Genomic DNA, 19028 nt, shown 5'->3' with positions numbered 1-19028 from the left:
CAAGTACGTGGTAGAGCAGGGTTCAAACTCAAATCGATTCCAGAGCTCATACTAAAAGCCATTTAATCGTCCATCCTCTGGGGAGTGTAGACTGTCAAATGACCTTTCCTATGAGGTCAAAGGAGGAAGGATAAAAGTGACCCTTCTATCATACTTTTATATACACAGGATATGTCACATACAGAGTGTTATTCTACTTGGAATTCCTGTCTCTCCTCGGACGGGGAGAAGCGTGAGCATGTGGTGAGAATGAAGACGATCACCTCCACTCTGTGCTTGCTGTAGGTTGGCTGCTGCCGCTCCTGTATGCACACCCTTGTTCTGTATGTTTCATTGTTCCTACATTTCCACAAATTGCACACCATGCACTCCCCCTACAGTTATGTCACCACTCCACACACTGTTACACTTTCATTCACACCCAGCACCTTTGCAACTGCATGCAATCCTTCTCATCTCCTTGAAGACTGTGCTGTGCATAACCCTTGGTACTTGCAACATGTTACACACACACACACATGCTCTTCCTCCCCATAGTCCACACTGTGAATTGTGCCTGTGCACACAGACACAGACACAAACAGTACTTACCTGAGCATACCCCGTGTGGTTCTCTGCATGTGGGCAAACACAGAATGTGTGTTGCAATTCTACATACACATGCAGGACACAGCACCTGGTGCAGACCCTGTGCCTTACACCCTGCCCCTCAAAAAACAGTCTGCAGTATATTCCTGGGCTCACTCAGTAGATATGCCTTTCCCTGGCCTGTGCCCTCTCTCCTTACCCCTATGTCATTGGCATCAGGATGCTCAGCACACCTCAAGTGCTGTAGAAACCAAGATACAGCCAACAAGTGGAGGATCCAGCAGTGAAAGAAGGAAAGAAAAGAGCCCAGCAGATTTGTGCTGCAAAGAAGAGCACCACCTCTTCCAAGCAGCCGTTGAAGCCCTACTTATTGGGGGCTGATGGACATCAGCTCACTCTCTCTAGAATTGCTATAGAGTTCCATGGCTGCATCGCCAGCCCCTGCCGGGAGAACATTATTCGGGCATCATCCATCACCATCAAGATGCTCCATTTCAAGAGGCCGTGTGACCCCTGGCATAGGGGCAGGACAGGAAGAAGGAAATGAAACATTGCCCTGTCATCTCAGACCCTAGCATCCTCCCCAAAGTTCTGGGGGAATGCCCTCGGGAGGTCTCCAGCCTCCTGTCCAATTGTCATTTTCTCATTTGGCTTGCTCTGATACTCATCCCTGTAACACACCGGTAGGGCTGCTCCTTGTTGTAGATAGAGCCTGCAGCTGCTCTGGCTTGGGAGCGCTCAGTGTTTCTGCCTTCCTCCTTGCAGGAGAACCTCCTCAGGAAGGTCTGGGGTGGGGCCGGAGGGAGCACCTCCTCAGGAAGGTCCGGGGGTGGGGCCGGAGGGAGCACCTGGGAGGGGTGGTGGAGAGCAATCAATTCTCTCCTCCACACTCAGCTACTGAGTAGCTCCCGGGTGGTGGAGCCCAGAAGAAGAGGAGATTCAGGCTGAGAGCCAGTCCTTAGTTCCCAAACCCCTGGCCTGGAATGTCCCTTAGATGAACATAGGCAAGTACTGGTTAAGTGTTTCCTCAGGAAGAAGCAGCCTGCCTAACCAGAGGACAGAGGCTTCTTCCTTCCCAAGGCTGGGGTCTGGGGTCAGGGAGGAATGAGGGAGAGAATAAACTAGAGCAGTGGTTCTCAACTGAGGGTGATTTTCTTTCTCCGGAGGACACTGGGCAATGTCTACAGATATTTTGGGTTGTCGCAATGAGTCAGGGGGCTGCTACGGGCATCGAGTGGGTAGAAGCCAGGGATGCTGCTGAACAGTTTACAATGCACAGGAGAGCCCCACAACAGAGCTACCCGGCCCCAAATGTTAATAGTGCCCAGACTGAGAAACTCTGCACTAGAACACAGGCTGGTCTGATGGGCAGAACAGCCTCTGCTGACAGGATGTGGCTGACACTGAGGGAAAGTCCTGCTCCTGGCGTTTGGTGGGAGGGAGCGAGGATCCCGAGTGAAGGAGCAGGGGATGTCCAGCTCTATGCATGGTTCTGCCCAGGGACGGGTTCTCCAGGCTGGTGTTGGAAAGAGGCTTCCTGCCTTCCCAGAGGAAGGGAAGGGCCCACGATGTCCTCAGGGGGCCGGCAAGAGCCTTGGCAGGAAGCCCTGAGGGGTTGGGTGCCTTTTTGGCTATTAAGCTTCAGTCTAGATCTTCCCAACGCACTATTTGTGCACATGTCTGTGTCTTTTCTTCCGAATCCCCATCAAAGCTGAATTACCTGCCCCCTCACCCGAGTTCCCACCATGCCCTGCACAGTTCTCCTCCCAGCACTTCCACGTTATACTGCTGTTGTTTATTTCTGGTTGGTGTTCCCCACTAGACTGCTCTCAGGTGGCTGTGTTTTAGTCATCCTCGTATCCCCAGCACCTGGCTTTGTCTACCCAACACCTAAGAGGTGTCAGGCACTATTTGTTGACAGAACAGACAAATGCATGATTTTGGTAGATCTCATATCAGCAGCTAACACGTTTTTGTCTAGGCAGTTTTCTTCCTGGGGGAACCACCCTTTCCCTCTCTTTATGGCTCCGGAAGGGCTGATGGGGTTTGGGCCAATTCAAGGTCTTCTATGAGACAGAGGGTGGGCCTCTCTGCCGTTTCCATGAGTGCCAGAGATTTGGGGCTGCTAGTCCCCATCTTTCCCACACATGGACAAAGCCTACCTGGGAATAAGGCCACAATCCCAATGGAAGCTGAACTAGAGATGGAGCAGAGACATCCTTTCGGCCCCTGGATCCAACTGTGTCTGAAGCCAGTCATGCCTTTGGACTTCCCAGTTTTTACTTTGAGTTGGAGTTGTGTCCCTTACCATCGCAAGTCTCCTAATTAATATATGATGTTGCCTGGAGGCAGAGCCAGTCTGTGTTCATCTTCTCCGTCTCCTCTCCACTCCAGCATCCTACAAGATAGATGTTCATGTGGTTGACTTACAGTCAATGGGGCAGATTCCTTCTGGCCAATGGCTCCTGCCTTGGAATAAAATCAGCATGTATTTGGCTGAGATAGCACTAAGATAAGGGGTTGTTGAGGGAGTGGCCTAAGAATGGAAATAATGGGAGATTAGACTGAGAACAAGAGAATTTCCAGCCACCTAGGAGGGGCCAGATTTGTTGTGTGACTTCATCTGGTCCCTTCACCTCTCTAAGCCTCAGTTTTCTAATCTGCTTTTCATTGTCTCTCCGAGTCATTGTGAAGTTCAAATATGATCAATTAATTGGGGTCAAAGGGTTTTATGAACGCATACAAATAAGGAGCTCACTTTCACTGCCACTGGAATTGGGTTTGGAGGGTGAAGGGGGCCAGGGTGGAGAGCCTTTGGAAGGGATGTAGAAGCAAGCGGGAAGGGGGGAGGACAGAAGGGAACGCTTTGTGAAGGTGGCCACCCCCATGAAGCACTAAAGATGGGTGGGGAGAGGCAAGAGGAGATTCGGTTCTGTTCTGCGTAGGCCTGAGGACCTAGGCCAGGTGGTCACCTCCTACCTCCATTACCCTCATTACTGAGAACCCAGGTAAGGGACCCCAGCAAGGTACTCCTATTTCATCTCTGGCAGGATGGCCAGTGGGTAGAATGTCCCTAAGGGGCTACATGCATTGCTGCTTCTTTCCTTCTGCCCCAAGGGCCTACTAGCAGAGCCAGGCCCTATTGCTTTATGTAGCTTGTGTGGCAGGAAGATGGAGGGGGTGGTGGAGCCCTTTACTCTTTGACAGGTCAAGCTTCAGGACTGGGACAGTGTCCAGCTACTCTCAGGACAGGGGTCCCACCTTCAGTCCTCACAGGCTGAAGATAATAATAGTGGTCCATCAGTAGCAATCCCCATGTGCCAGGCACTAGACTGGGTGTTTGTTTCAGGAACCCTGTGAGATGGTGTCATCATACTCATTTCATAGGGGAGAAAACTGAGGCTTCAAAGGTTGGGTAACGAGGCCACGCTTAGCAAGGGGAGCAGTTGGGATTTAAAGTTGTTGTTGTTTTTTTTTCTTTTTGACTCTGAAGACTGTAACTCAAAAATGTTCCACTATTTTCCTTTAATAGTAGCTTCCATTTAACATGCACTTAATAAGTGCCTGGCATTTGCCAAGCACTTTATTTTTGTTAGTCTTTTCAGACAATCCTATAAAGTAGATATTTTTATTTTTATTTTACAAATGAGAACAGTAGAAGGTGAAGAGATGTGTGGAAATCTACCAAGGGAGCAAATGGTGGAGCTGGGCTCAGAATCTAGTCTGGCTGTTCCCAGGGCAGATCTTCTTTGGAATCTTGCTTCCTGGAACCAATCCCAGGGGCCTCTTTCAGGGCCCAGGACTCTCCCAGGCGGGCGCTTGCTTCTCCGTCTCCAGCTGCTTAACACCTTCCCTGAACCAGCCTGGGCCGCCGGCCCAACCGCAGGAAGATTTTATGGGAAAGGCTGCCATCTTGTGGCCAAACTGCAAGCCCACCATTTACCAGGAGGAAGCGATGGAGAGGAAGGCGGGGGCTTGGGGAACAGGTGCAGTCAGTGGAGAAGAGACTCCAGCTGGTGCAGCTTTGCTTTAGGAGGGCTGCCCCGCAGAGTGCCAGCTCCGTGTCAGAGCCGTTCAGGCTGCCCAACTGCCTCAGGATGGAAGGTGGGGCTTTGGTGTGGGCATGGTGGATCAGAACTCTCCCGGAAAGTCCCGACTTGGGCCCATCAGAGGATCCCTGAAGGTAAGCCTGGGTTAGACTTCTCCTTAAACCCTTCTCCAGAGGTGGTGTGCCCTTCCACCTGGTGGGGCTGGGGAGGAGCAATGTTGGTGCATATGAGGCTTCCCCTGGAGAGAGGCCCCCAGAGCTCCCGGGGCTGGATCCTGCCTTCGGGGTTCCACCTTCTATAGACACTGTCCCCAGCACTGAGGGAGTTACAGAGCCTCGTCCTCACTTCCTAAATCTAATCCTGTGTGAGGAGCTCTCCTTCTGCCCCTGCGACCCCGCCTTGGTTCAGGCTCTCAACTGGGCTGTTAGGTTCGGGCTGTTGCAGTTTCCCAAGCTTGGTTCTTTCTGACCCTCTTCTCTCCACTTTGCTAATCGAAGGAGTTCCTAATCATATTCTCCCCAGTTACAAGAAGCCCACTTAGGCTCCTCGTGGCTCCAGGAGAATGTGCAGCTCCTTGGCCTGGTTTTCATTCCTGCCTCCTCCTCTCCCACAGGCCCCATCTCAGGCCATGCGCTCCCTGCTCGGCTCCTCAGTGCTTCTCAGTCCTGCACATTCAAATCACCTGGGCGTTCTGAAACCTACCCATGCCGGACCACGCCCCCAGAGGTTCTGATTTCATTGGCCTGGGACCTGGAGGTCGTGGGCGTGTCTAGAAAGCTCCTGAGGTGATTCTAATATGTAGCCAGGGCCTAAAGCGTGGCCATTGCTCCAGCCTTTCTAAACTTCTCCCCAGTTGACCTGCATATTTCTTCTCCCTCCTGTGGCACATGTTCTCTCAGTCCAGAGTGCCCTCCCCACCTTTTCTACCTGTCATCTCTTACCTGTGAGTACCCAGCTCAAATGCCCGAGCTCAAATGCCCGTGGAGGGAACTTGTGGTCCTCTCCCCTGCACTTCATTTTTGTGCATCACTTCTGTGCCAGCTTTGAACCCACTGTATCCAATTAATTGGCTTGTGAATTTGTCCTCACACCTCAGACTGTGAGAGTTTTGTTTTTTTTTGTGTGTGGAAGATTAGCCCTGGGTTGACATCTGTGCCCATCTTCCTCTACTTTATATGGGACGCCGCCACAGCATGGCTTGACAAGCAGTGGGTTGGTCCACACCCAGGATCTGAACCTGCAAACCCCAGGCCACCGAGGCTGAGCACACGAACTTAACTGCTACACCACCGGGCTGGCCCTAGACTGAGAGTTTTGACCATGTTTTATTTATCTCTGTATTCTCAGCTTCTGACAGTGCCAGGGACAAGACTGTGCTCAGTGACTGTGAATACTGATGAATGACTGAATGAGTGGCCTGCTCACATAGCCAGTCTTCACGTTGCTGAGACCCTCCAACTCTCTAAAGGTCACCCTTTCTGAAAAGCCCTTGAGGCTATGAGCAGTGGTCTCACACGGGGAGTACCTGTTCACATTCCCTGGGCCTGAGAGAGGAGAGGTCCTCCATCCTTCCCAATCCCTGCATAAAAATCTCTCCCCCATGACGAATGGGTCATGCCTCAATTTCCACTCTTAGAAAACCAGTGCTTGGAGCAAAGATTTAAAAATAATACAAACTAAACTTTATTGAGTACCATGTGTCAATGATACATGCACTATCTCATTCAATCCTCATAGCACCCTTGTTCTTATCAGTCCTATTTCCAGGTGAGGAACTGAGGCTCACAGACATTGAGTTATGTAGCAGAGGCTGCTTGGGCTCACCAGTATCCAATCTCCTCTCTTCCTAGATTCATCATCAGACTAGATTTTCCGGTCTCTCTCGCAGTAGGTGCATCCATGGAAGCCCCCATGGAAGGAGAGTGGAGGTGATGTGTGTCATTTCCAGGTGTGGCCCATTAAAAATAAAATAGTTAGGGGCCTGCCTGGTGGCGTAATGGTTAAGTTCGCACGCTCCGCTTCGGTGGCCTGGGGTTCACAGGTTTGGATCCTGGGTATGGACGTACGCACTGCTTATCAAGCTACGTGGCAAGTGTCCCGCATATAAAGTGGAGGAAGATGGGCCAGTCTTCCTCAGCAAAAAGAGGATTGGCAACAGATGTTAGCTCAGGGCTAATCTTCCTCACAGAAATAAATAAATAAAATAGTGACACGTGATCTTGGATCGCTTTCTCCATTAACCAACTGAACGGAGAGGACTTCAAAGATTCCGAGGACCTAGAAGAAGGCCAAGCCACAAGATGGAAGGAGCCTGGGCCCCTGAGTGACTGCATGGAGCAGAGCCACTCCCTTTCCTGACCCACAATGGACTAGTATGTGAGTGAGAATTCAACTTTTTTTGTGTTGACTTATGTTGGGTTTATCTCTTAAAGAGCTAATGTTATTTACCCTGATTAATACATGTAACCATCTCAAGTTCCCACGTGTAGTGAGTGGTTGAGTTACGATTTGTTCCCAGGTGGGCTGACGTCAGAGTGCACAATCTTATCTCCTGTACTGCCTCTCCAGAATTCTATATCAATGTGCAAATACTTCTGGAAGAGGTCAAACATTTAGTCCTGGTCATTCTAGGGCTGGCCTGAGGAATGGCAGGAGAGGATTTTTTTACCCAAGGCTGTCTCCTCTGGTATTATGGGTTTGTGTGTGTGTGTGTGTGTGTTGTGAGGGGCTGGGCTGGCCTGAGTGTAACAGACTCATGGATAATTCAAAGATGATTGGCATAAAAGAGGAGAGTTTCAGGTTCTAATGAAATTCTGGTGACATGTGACTCTCTGTGTGCCACACTATGTGCCCACCCCTTTGGGTCCACCTGCCACCTAAGAGGCTGGATGGGGCAGAGAGGCTCTGGGCTGAGCGAGCTCCCCACTGGCTTCTTGCCTGAGATCAATTCCCTATCTTGGTTGGCCCCACTGGCTGCATCTACCCCAGGGAGACACGACACAGTGGTTAATCCCCTTATAGCTTCCACCAAACCAGGATTCAAGCTGACCTCGTGACCAGCTGGAGGGTCTTCTGGGAGTGTATATCCAAGTGCTCCTGACATCAGTGGGATTAAACAAGGCAGCTGGCAGCTGGACCAAGGTGCACAGGAGCTGTCTCTTCCCTCCTGTTCTCCTGAAGGGAAACAGCCCCAACTCACTGCACTTGGGGGGACAAGGGTGTTCACATGTGCTTCTGAGAAGGCAGTGCTCTGGAACTGTTTGCTTTACTAAATCACAGCCTCCTCTGCTGGTAGCATTAACAGGGCCCATGAGGCCTGATACCTGGTGTAGAGCAGGCTAGCCTTGCCTCCCTCTCCCTTTCCTTCCACCTGGGGAAACCACTGCTGGCCTTGATAGATGACTGGGAAGCCAGTCTCGGGGTGACATGCCACCTAGACTTCCTGGAGAGGTTTTGAAATCAGCCACAGCTGGGCTTGAATCTGATTCTACCACTTACCAGCCGGGTGATCATTGGCCTCAGTTTCCTCACCTGCAAAGTGACTGATGCTAGGAGCTTCTCCTTGCAATCTCTCCACTCAACTTACTTCCATTTCCTCCTCTATAGTCCAAAGTACCTTCATCTCAGTGGCCACCAGCCTCTTCCTTCACCTCACACACCACATGACCACATCAGCTCCCCTACCTGTTCTCCATGCTGCATCCAGAGCACTTGTTTATGAAATTAAAACTAATGAGTCCCTCTTGTTTTCAATTAAAAAAAAAACAAGTCTTTAATCTCTGTGTCATCTGAACCTTGCCTAACAGACTATCTCACCACAGTCCCTTTGCATATACTGTTCCCTGGGTCTGGAATGCATTTCCTGGTTAACGCCTACTTAACTTTCAGACCTCGGCAGCTTCTGTGACATTCTTGGTCTAGGTCATGTCTCCAATTTATAAAGCTATGCTTCCATAGCTTTCTGAATCTATCCTTCTTGGCAATTAACACCCCTGTCATTTTCACTTCTTAGTGTAATTATTTGACTCTTGTCTGTCTGCATCCCTGACCACGTTTCAGGAGGTAAGGGCCCACGTTTGCATTCCCTCCTTTATCCCTAGAATTTAGCACGTACCTGACACATGGTGAGCTTTCAATATAATGTTGTTGAATGACTGAGAGGTGAGGATTAAATGAAAATACTGTGTGCAGAGCACTTGGCAGGTAGTCAGCATTATAAACACTAGCTATTAATGATATTATTGTTCTATGGCAGGATTGGTGGGAAAGAAATTCATCCAAATGATAAGTGCTCTTCTTACTTGGTTGCCCCAAGTGTGCTAGTTTTGGGGTAAACTGATCTAGTCTGGAAGAAAATACAAACACACACATCTCTCAATGTGGCGAGAGTGTTTGCCCTCAGTTTCCTGCCAGCACCTCCCAGAACTAGAATCGGGTAGTGGGCAGAAGCCTGACTGTCCCAGGAGGGCTGGAGGGACCCATCCATGCATGGGTGGGCCTGAGAGTCCTCACCGCCCCCAGGCCTAGACTCGCCTCCCTGCCTCTGCTCCATTCAGAGAAGAAGGTGCAGGTGTGGGCAGAGATCACTCTAGAATTCAGAGCTGTTTGGGGAGCATTGAGATCCCTCTAACAAAGCTCCTCCCCAAATTCAAAATATCAGCTCAGCCTGTGAGTCTTGGCAACTCCTGTTCTCTCCTGCACTCTTGCCTTTTCCTCCCCTCAAAGCATTTCCACAGAAGGCCGGTGTCCACAGGAGTTTTAGAGACTTTATTTATGTATAAACAATTTAAACACTTTGCCATAAATTATCTTTGCCTGTCCCTAGTCTTTGCTTAGCAGCAAATTAAAATTAATATAAAAACTCGATGAACAATTCATACATGTATATTACAAAAAAGTTCCTGTACCAAAGTTCTTATTAGACATTTTTTTGTTGTTTTTCGATTTTTTTTTTTGTTTTTGTGGATTTTTCTTAAATTTTTTATTTTCTCTCCTCGCGGTGACTGTCATGTGATTGTCTCAGTTTCTGGACCAAACAAACACACTAATAATTTTAAATCTGAAACAGTGATTGTGCCTTGAGGCTTATGTATGTACAGGGTGATCTGAAGTGGTGCCCGTTAGCAAAAGAGTGCCACAATGTCACACCTCTACTGCAACTGATACCCACGAACTACGGAATCTAAACAGACTACACCCTGTAATTGCGTAGTACTGTCCACAATGGAATCTTCAAAGACAAAAGAGTATGAAATTTATCTGTAGTGATTATAGCCACCATTTTGAATTAAATTTTACACTCTGCGCTCAAATAAATTAGCTCAGGCCAGACTAAATTGGGACCTGAGAGTTAAGTGCTGAACGGTATTATTTCTCTTTGATTTTTGATAATTTCCTTTTTTTTCTTGCGTTTTTGTTTTTTTTCTTTAAAAAGTATTTCCAGTGCTCACTCTTTCACTTGTATCCCCCCTCCCCAGTCGCTACACACAAATCACCCCCAAAGTCATGTTTTAAATGCACCTGTATTTGTTTAAACGAAAACGTCTGTATATTTATTTGTCCAACAAGCGGTGGGAATCGCTCTCCTCGGCTGGTCTGGCAATGCACGCCCTCGAGGTGTCTGTGCCGCTCACGTGTGAATGAGTGAGGTAATTGAAGATGAGGCCCTCTCCTCTTCATTTCTTCGTTTTTCCGTCGGTGTGTTTGTTTTGCTTTTTGTTTTCTTTTGTTTTTTTTTTTTTTTGTTCTTTTGTTCCTTTTGGACATTTTGTGTCTCTTTTCTGCGTAGACCCAGAACAAGTGGGTCATATTTTAGGGGAACTTGGAACATGTTGTGTGTTTGTTCATTCATTCGTTTGTTTTATTTTCCTCAGAATTTTCAGCCAGGCTTGAGTCTACTTCAGGATGTGGGACTTCTTGCTTGGACAGTAGCATTTGAACTCAAAAAATGTGAGTTTTCTTGCCACTTGGTATCCTAAAGCAGCCTGGCCGTAGTGCCCCTGTTAGGTCTTCATCTCCTTAGGAGAGGAGATAACAGTTACTCCCACTGAGCCATTCAATCAAGGAATGGCAGCCGATTATTTTGTTACCTCTTTCCCATCTCATTCTGTCTTAAAAACTGGATGTTGCTGCTACTGTCTGCAAGCTCTGGGTATTGCTCTACAGGAAGAACATAATATCCCTCATAACCTTGCACACGCCCTGTGCTCAGGAGCTGCTGCTTCTCGCCCTCAGTCCACAGGCGGCTCCCCTCTCTCCCGTCCCTGGCTTTCTGCTGCTCCTTGGCCCAGGCGGTGCCCAGGGCCCTCTGTCTCGCCTGGTCCAGGACGCGGGCCTTCTCTTCGTCCAGCGTGTCGGGAGTGAGGCCGTAGCGGATGCTGAGCAGCAGCGTGGAGTACTGGAATTCAATGTTGGTGAACCTTCGAGTCCTGCCGTTGACCAGCAGTGTGGGCTGTGACACGGTCACGTTCACCCCGTTCTCCAGCACCTTGCGGCCGATGGTGGTGCCCAGCGTGACCAGGTCGCTGTCGGCCGAGCCGATCTTCACAAAGTAGTGGGTGTCTTTGCCCTCAATGCTGTAGTGCATCTTGTCCAGGTAGTAGGCGTTGTTCAGCACGGAAGCCACCTTGCGACTGTCCTCGCTGGCGATGCTGGACACACCGGTAGTCACCCGCCCTTCTTTGATGGCAAACATGATGCCTTTCCCGATGATGGGTGTGGTGGTGGCAAACCAGTGGCCTGCTTTCTCTCGGATGGTGGCGTGGAGCTTTTTAGAAATGACCTGCCCTTCAAGGGCCATGAAGGCCTGATTATGCCTCTCTGTTGTCTGCTGGACTCCTGTAATGAGCTGTGGGCATAAGAAAACACAGAAAACTGAGGCGATAGGCTGGGCAGCTGTTTGCATGGGCTGGGAAGCTCATGAAAAATGGGTCAGAAAGAGAAATATTTGGCTTCCCCCTGGAAGAACTAGTCTGTGTCTGTAATGATGTGAGCTAATATAGTCCTACCTTTTGGAACTAGGACAGGCTGGCTGGTCTTCAGTGCTCTGATGGTGTGGCCTGTCCACCTCGTAACTGGGCCACTAACTACAAAGATGGTAATGGAGGTCCGCCACCTCGCTGGCATCTGCACCCAGGCCTATACACTTACCACGTCTCGCCATTATTGAAGGCGGGGCCACTCTGCACTCTGATGTTCTGGCAGCTGCCTTGCACACTTCAGACCCAGGAATATCCTGACCTGAGGGGCAGCGTGTGTGTTTGAGCAGCTGTGACCCTGCTGCTGTGACCTAGATTTCTTTGAGGCCAATGCCCTGGATGTTCATTAACTTCCTTGGGTTAAGACCTTCTTACTCAAAGTACGGCCAGAAGGGAGGAACTGCCAGGACCTACTCTGTCAGAAAGGCAGAATCTCAGGCCTCACTCCAGACCTGCTGAGTCAGAAGCTGCATCTTCACAGATACCCCAGGTGGTTTGTTTGCATATTAATGTTTGAGAAGCACTAGGCTCAGAGATTCTGGCTTCGTGGGCCAGAGGGAATGTCCCTAGTTCTGAGTCATTTGCTTTGGATCCTGGCCCTGGTTCTGCGGAGGGATGAAATCACCATTATCTCCTTGGCCTTGCGTTCTCCACTCACAAATTACAGCTTGTCTCAATTGGTGGTTGGGGGGCAGGCTGGGATAATGGAAGAGGCTGTGTTTGGGAGGTAACAGCACTTAGATAAATGAGAGAAATGATGGCTATTCATCCACTGAGTGGTCCCCAAGGGGCAGGACTGAGAGAACGCTGTTCTCAATTACCCGGCAGCTCCTCCTTGCCTCTCTCTAGTTACACAGTCTGGACCATTATTCAGGGCAGCTGAGATCTTTCAGACTTTTATAGTGCTGAGTACTGGTTCTGTAGCAGGGGTTATCTCAACACTGGTGCCCACCCCTCCTGTCCGATTGAGGCAGAAGTCTCAATTTGCAACTGACCTCCCTTCAGTCATCACCGAAAGACCCAAACACATATTACCTTCTGAAAACTCAATCTGTATACATTTGGGCCATAAAACACTGAGGTTTTATGTGGGGCATAAAAATGTTCTTTAATGGGACAGAAACTGCAAACCACAGTTTTATTACATCCCATAAAAGCCAAAAGGGTTAAGATCTTATAGGCAGTGCAGATGGTAAGTTGCTGCTAGATTTCTCTGTGCTGTTGTTAATCAAGGAGTGACTCAAGGGTATATACTGAACAGATAATGATATTACAATTAAGGGAATAATTGAGGTTGGGAAGACGTGCTGCACCAGACAAGTGACAGTGCTGACATTTGCTATCCTAGGAAGTCACAACGTTTCATGCACCTTTTATACCCAGCTCCAATGTTTTCTCTTCTACTGACATGCCCTTGGCTCCCATGTGGTTCTGTTTGCAAAAGGAAATGACGACAATCATTTGGATTCTTGGAGGGAACCTCCGCTTACCTGTCCATTCTCACTTGCTTGACTCTCTGACAATTCATAGGGAGGAGGCACGAAATACATTTTGGCTCTTGGGAAGCCAGGAATTATGTTGCTAAGCTGAAATCCAAACATCACAAGCCAGCTTTTCACATCTATGGTGGAAAGAAAAACAAAGATTTCTGAAATCACGATGGATGGAAAGCAACAGAGGTTCTTGGAGAGAGAACAAAATAAAATGGGTGGTTGGGTGTGCGGTCCAACCCAATGGAGCAGGAGGCAATAGCTTGTGAAAGTCTCCTGGTCCAGAGCTGCTTTACATGGGTTCTAGGAAGTAGATGTCCTTCCAAACTAACCCCCATGTGGTGACTTAGAAGGCCAATGCTGGAGTGAGATAGATCTAGCTTCAAATCCGCTTGCTGTGTGTCCTTGAGCAAGTTCCTGCCCCTCTCTAAGCCTCAGCTTTCTCAGATGAGAACTGGGATAATAACTGTACCAATCTTACTGGGTTACTATGAGGACTGAAGGAGAAAAATCCATGTAAAAGGCTCATCACAGTGCCTGGTACATGGACTGCTCAATAAATGTGAACTCCTTCATTTGGCAAGTGTTTAAGGGAGCATCTAATATAGGCCAGTAAATGTGTTAGAAGCCAGAGATACAGTGATCAATTAGATGGATAAGTGATGATTATTAACACTGTGCAGGACATCTGGGGGAGAGAGTGCTGCACTGAGGCTGGCTCATTATGGAAAGGGGGTTCCAAGAGTGTATGGAATGCACAGAGTCTTCTGGCTCCTGAGACCCATTTCTCCGGGTGCCTAGTCTTCAAAGAGAGGCGAAGAGAGAACTCTGTGCTAAGAGTAAGACTGTCCTTCTCCCACCTGGGGTCAAGATTGAGTTCCTTGCAATGGGAATTGTACCTCCCACAGGTCCTGCCCTCCACTGAACATCCAGGCTCTCAGAGTAAGACTGCATTCCCCAGGCCACCTTGCTTCCTTCTGCAGTGACCAATAGGGAGTCCCGGACATTCATCCCTTGCAATGCTCACAGCCTCACCCACACCATTGGCCTCGAGTCCAGCAGGACTCGCCTCTTTATGCTCCTTATCTCTGTAACAGGCACCCCAACATCACGCCTAACCTCTCTTTTCCACTTCTCCCCAACTCCCGAAACACTTCATCAGGCCCTCTGGAATTCACATCCATCATCAGCAAAGTCCCCCATGTCATCAACCTCCTCTCAATGGTTCCTTTCCCTTCTTGCTCTAACTGAAAACCTCTCTCTTCTGTGGACACTGGGCTCCCTGCTTCTTTTCCTATAATCGCTGGACCTGGAGGGACAAGTGCTCCTTGTTACAGTCATTGCTGACTCTGGGCCGCTCACCTGTGTTTCTTGATGCTTTTCTGCTCCACTATCACTCTCTCCATCTCTGTTCTTGAATTCATTCTAAGTGATTTCACTGATCCTTCCAACATCCTGGCCTCTTAGTTCCTTGGATGATCCTTCCCTCCACTCACTCTCATGCTCATCCTCTGGACCTTGTCATCACCAATAATTCTGATCCCCCCATTATCTCAATTTCATGTACGTCCCCCTCTGACCACCACCTGGACTCTTTCTAGTTTGCTCCTTTTTGTAAACTGACACCTATACTCCTTGATCCTCTCACCTCCCTGGGACCTTCAATCCCTCCTAAACTTCTTTTTCTCCTGTCCCTCAACATCCTGGTCTCTCTCCTTCTCTTACCTAGCCCACATTCCATGGCCAATCATTAGATTCATTCCCTTGTGTATATTCTCAGATCCTTTGCCCCTTTCTTGCTTCATCACACTTGCTTGGTGAAACCACAGTTTTGGTTAAATCCAAGTCTTTGCCTATTCTGTGTTTGCACGTGTGCAGCTGAATGTGGCTAGAGAAATGAATGTTACCATGCTGACTGGTGTCACTTTAAATTCCTGACTAGGAACCCCAGTTCTGCCTTCCTGCTGGCTGGCAATCTGACTACGTTCCCTTCCTCCCTTCAGTCATCCTCCCATTCTCCTGGGTGATTTTACACCTTCTCCTAAAACCTACAGCACCTGCTTTCCCTTCCTCACTCCAGCAGCTGTCTTTGTTTCCTATTCTCCTGAGAAAACTGATGCAGCCAGAGGGGAATTTTCCTAAACCCTCATCACATTTACTGGCCTACCAGCATCTGTACCCAAGTTCCCTGCCTTCTTCCTATTACTCTGCAGACACTAAGTCAAGCTGCCACTTGAGCACTAGGTCACATCCTTTCTTGCCCGTGCAAGGACATCACTCCAGAAACTCTCTCTCCCCCACACCGTCAATTTACTCCCTCTTCCACTGGATCAACCCCAGTGGCACACAAACATGTTGCTAAATGTTCACCTTAAAAAAATTCCTCTGATGTGAACAGACATTTTTCCAGGGAAGATATACAGATGGCTAATAGGCTCATGAAAAGATGTTCAGTATCACTAATCATCAGGGAAATGCAAATCAAAACTACACTAAGATATCACCTTACACCCGTTAGAATGGCCATAATCACCAGGACAAAAAACAACAAATGTTGGAGAGGTTATGGAGAAATGGGAACCCTCATTCACTGCTGTTGGGAATGCAAACTGGTGCAGCCTCTATGGAAAACAGTATGGGGATTCCTCAAAAAATTAAAAATAGAAATACCTTATGATCCAGCTATCCCACTACTGGGTATTTATCCAAAGAACATGAAATCAACAATCCAAAGAGGCTTATGCACCCCTATGTTCATTGCAGCATTATTCACTATAGCCAAGAAGTGGAAGCAACCCAAGTGTCCATCAACAGATGATTGGATAAAGAAGATGTGGTATAGATATACAATGGAATACTACTCAGCCATAAAAAAAGACAAAGTCGTCCCATTCTCAACAACATGGATGCACCTGGAGGGTATTATGTTAAGCAAAATAAGCCAGACAGAGAAAGACAAATACCACATGATTTCACTCACACATGGAAGGTAAACTAACACATGGACAGAGAGAACAGTTTGGTGGTTACCAGGGGGAAGGGGGTTGGGGGGTGGGCACAAGGGGTGAAGGGGCGCATTTATATGGTGACTGACACAATAACGTACAACTAAAATTTCACAATGTTATAAACTATTATGACGTCAATGAAACAAAAATTCCTCTGTTGTCCCTACTTCTCCCTTTAGCCACTACCCATTTCTCATCCCCTTTAACAAAAACTTCTCAAACTCAAAATAATTCTCTATACTCATTGTCTCCCATTCTCCTCTTTCCAGTTAAAGATGTCCTGGACTACTCCACTGAAACCACTCTTGTCCAAGTCATGAATGATTTCCATGTTGCTAAGGCCAACGTTGATCATGTTCCTCATTTTATTTGACCTATTAGAAGCATTTGACAAGTTGAACGCTCCTGTCTTTCTATTTTCTTGGCTTTCTGGATAACACCTTCTCTTGTTTGTCCTTTTCCTATCATAGTAGCCACTCCTTGCCCTTTTTTGGTTCTTCCTCATCTCCCTGTTCTCTTAATGTTGGGATGCCCTGGACTCAGTCTGTGAACTTCTTCTCTACTCTATCTACTCTTACAAACACGGTGATCTTATCCAGCCTTATGGCCCTAAATACCATCTACATGCTGATGCTGACTCCAAAATTTATATCTCCATCCTGGACCTCTCCCTGAATGCCAAACTTGTATATCTCATTATATTTCAACTTACATCCAAAACTGCACAACTGATTTCCTTCCCAAACCTGCCCCACTCACAGTCTTATCCATTTCAGGTAATGGCAACTCCATCCTTCCAGCAACCATCCTTGACCTCTCTCTCTTTCTTACTCCCCACATTTAATCCGTTGATAAATCCTTACCGTTTTTTTTATTGAGGTAAAATTCACATAACATAAAATTCATCATTTTAACCTTTTTAAAGTGCACAATTCAGTGGCTTCTGGTACATTCACAATGTTGTGCAACCATCATCACTATCTAATTCCAGAACATTTCCATCACCCCCAAAAGAAACCTCATATGCATTAGCAGTCACTCTACAGTCTCCTTTCCTCGCAGTTCCTGACAACCAGTAATCTCCTTTCTGTCTCTATGGATTTGCCTATTCTGGACATTTCATATAAATGGAATCATACAGTATGTGGCCTTTTGTGTATGGCTTCTTTTACTTAGCATGTTTTCAAGGTTCATCCATGCTGCAGCATGTGTAAGTACTTCGTTCCTTTTTACGGCTGATAAATATTCCATTGTTTGAATATACTGCATTTTCTCTATCCATTCATCGGTTAATGGGTATTTAGGTTGTTTACACTTTTTTTCTTTTTTACTATTACGCATAGTGATGCTATGAACATTCATGTAAAAATTTTTGTTTGAAAACCTGTTTTCAATTTTCTTGCATATATACGTAGGTGTCGAATTGCTGGGTCAGATGGTTAAATCCTTTACTTTTACTCTTACAATAGATCCAGAATCTGCATCCACTTCTCGACACTTCCATCACCTCAACTCTGGCCCATCATCTCACACCTGGACTTCCAAGTGGCCTCCCTGCTTCCACCTCCCTGCCCCATATACCTTATCAGCACAGCAGCCAGAACAAGCCTTTAAGCATGGAGCAGACCATGCCATTCCTCTGCTCAGAACACTCCAGGGACCCCCGTTTCTCTCAATGAGAATGTCAAAGTCCTTCTAATGTTCTGTAAGGACCCTCACCCATTATCTCTCTGACCTCATCCTCGCCACTCTCTCCCTTGCTCCCTCAGCTCCAGCCTCTGTGCTATTTCTTGAATATGCGAGGCACACACTCATCTCAGCAACCCCTCTGCCCCGAGTGTGCTTCCCTGAAAGTATTTTCTGGCTCTCTCACTCTCTTACCTCTTTCAGATCTTGCTCGAATGTTGTCTCTCCAATAGGGCCAACCCCAACTATCACATTTAAAACCTGCCCCCCATTCCCACCCCCAATCCAAAGTCCCCTTACTCTGCTAATCCACGCTCCCCTCCCAAAAAAACCCCAGTAATCACATTCTAACATGCTGTACCATTTGTGTATTTACTATATTTATTGTTTATTGTCTGTCTCCCTCATTCAGAATGTAAGTTCCACCAGGGCAGGGAGTTGAAAATTCTGTTTTATTCACTGATGTCCCCCCAGGCCCTACAAGAATGTCTGGCACAAAACAGGTGCTCAATAAGTATCCATGGAATGAATGAGTGAGTGAGTCAATGAACACTGAACATGTGTGCAAAAGCTACCCTGAGTAGTGTAAGTGTGACAGAGGAACTATCTGTACCTGCCTGAGAACACGCTTCTGAAGGGGCTAAGTAAGGTATGACTCCCTCTGCCCTGGGACTGTAGTGAGAGATTTAACGTTGACTTTGCTACTAAACATACAGGCATAGAAGAACCTTCTAATGAGAGGGAGCCCGGGGTCCATGGTGCATCCATTGGTCTTGGGCACAGACAGGCTCCTTGAACCACTCGCCAACTACATATAATAGTGATAGCCCATTTAAGAGTCATTTAAGAATACAGGCTTGAAATTGCCTTAAAAAGTGTGTCAGCATCAAGCAGAGAGGTCTGGCTTCAGTCCAGCAATGATCATATATTTATGGAGCACCTGTTTTGTGCCAGGTAAGTGCTAGGGGTGGTAGAGCGTGGATGTCCCAACTTTGGATATTCATAGTCACTCGTCACGATGGTTTTGCCATATCCAGTATCACCTGTACTAGTACTTACTTCCTGATTTTTAAAAAATAAATTTGCCTTTCCCACTTCAGTAAATCCATTTTAAAGAAGAAACTTATGGCACTACCATAAATGGGAAAGCAAACTCACTGGATGCAAACAGAAAATAACTAGAAAATTAAAACAGAGGGGAAAAAAAGCAATGCAATTACATTAGAGTGT

General features: G+C 47.5%; 1 protein-coding gene across 2 annotated transcripts in view; it reads right to left on the bottom strand.

Annotated features, from left to right (window-relative positions):
• Positions 1–10114: 10114 nt before the first annotated feature.
• Positions 10115–19028, bottom strand: part of TENM2 (teneurin transmembrane protein 2) — a 571867-nt gene continuing 562953 nt past the window's right edge. For both annotated transcript variants that reach the window (XM_058545548.1, XM_058545558.1), the window contains 2 exons: positions 13105–13235; positions 10115–11484 (listed from right to left, as the gene is read on the bottom strand). In XM_058545548.1, the coding sequence (XP_058401531.1) occupies positions 10723–11484; positions 13105–13235 (893 nt within the window). In that variant the 3' untranslated portion in view covers positions 10115–10722. The remainder of the gene's footprint in view (positions 11485–13104; positions 13236–19028) is intronic.

Source organism: Diceros bicornis, chromosome 1 (assembly GCF_020826845.1).
Source record: "Diceros bicornis minor isolate mBicDic1 chromosome 1, mDicBic1.mat.cur, whole genome shotgun sequence".
NCBI lineage: Eukaryota > Metazoa > Chordata > Mammalia > Perissodactyla > Rhinocerotidae > Diceros > Diceros bicornis.
This window is presented reverse-complemented; position numbering and strand designations above follow the sequence as displayed.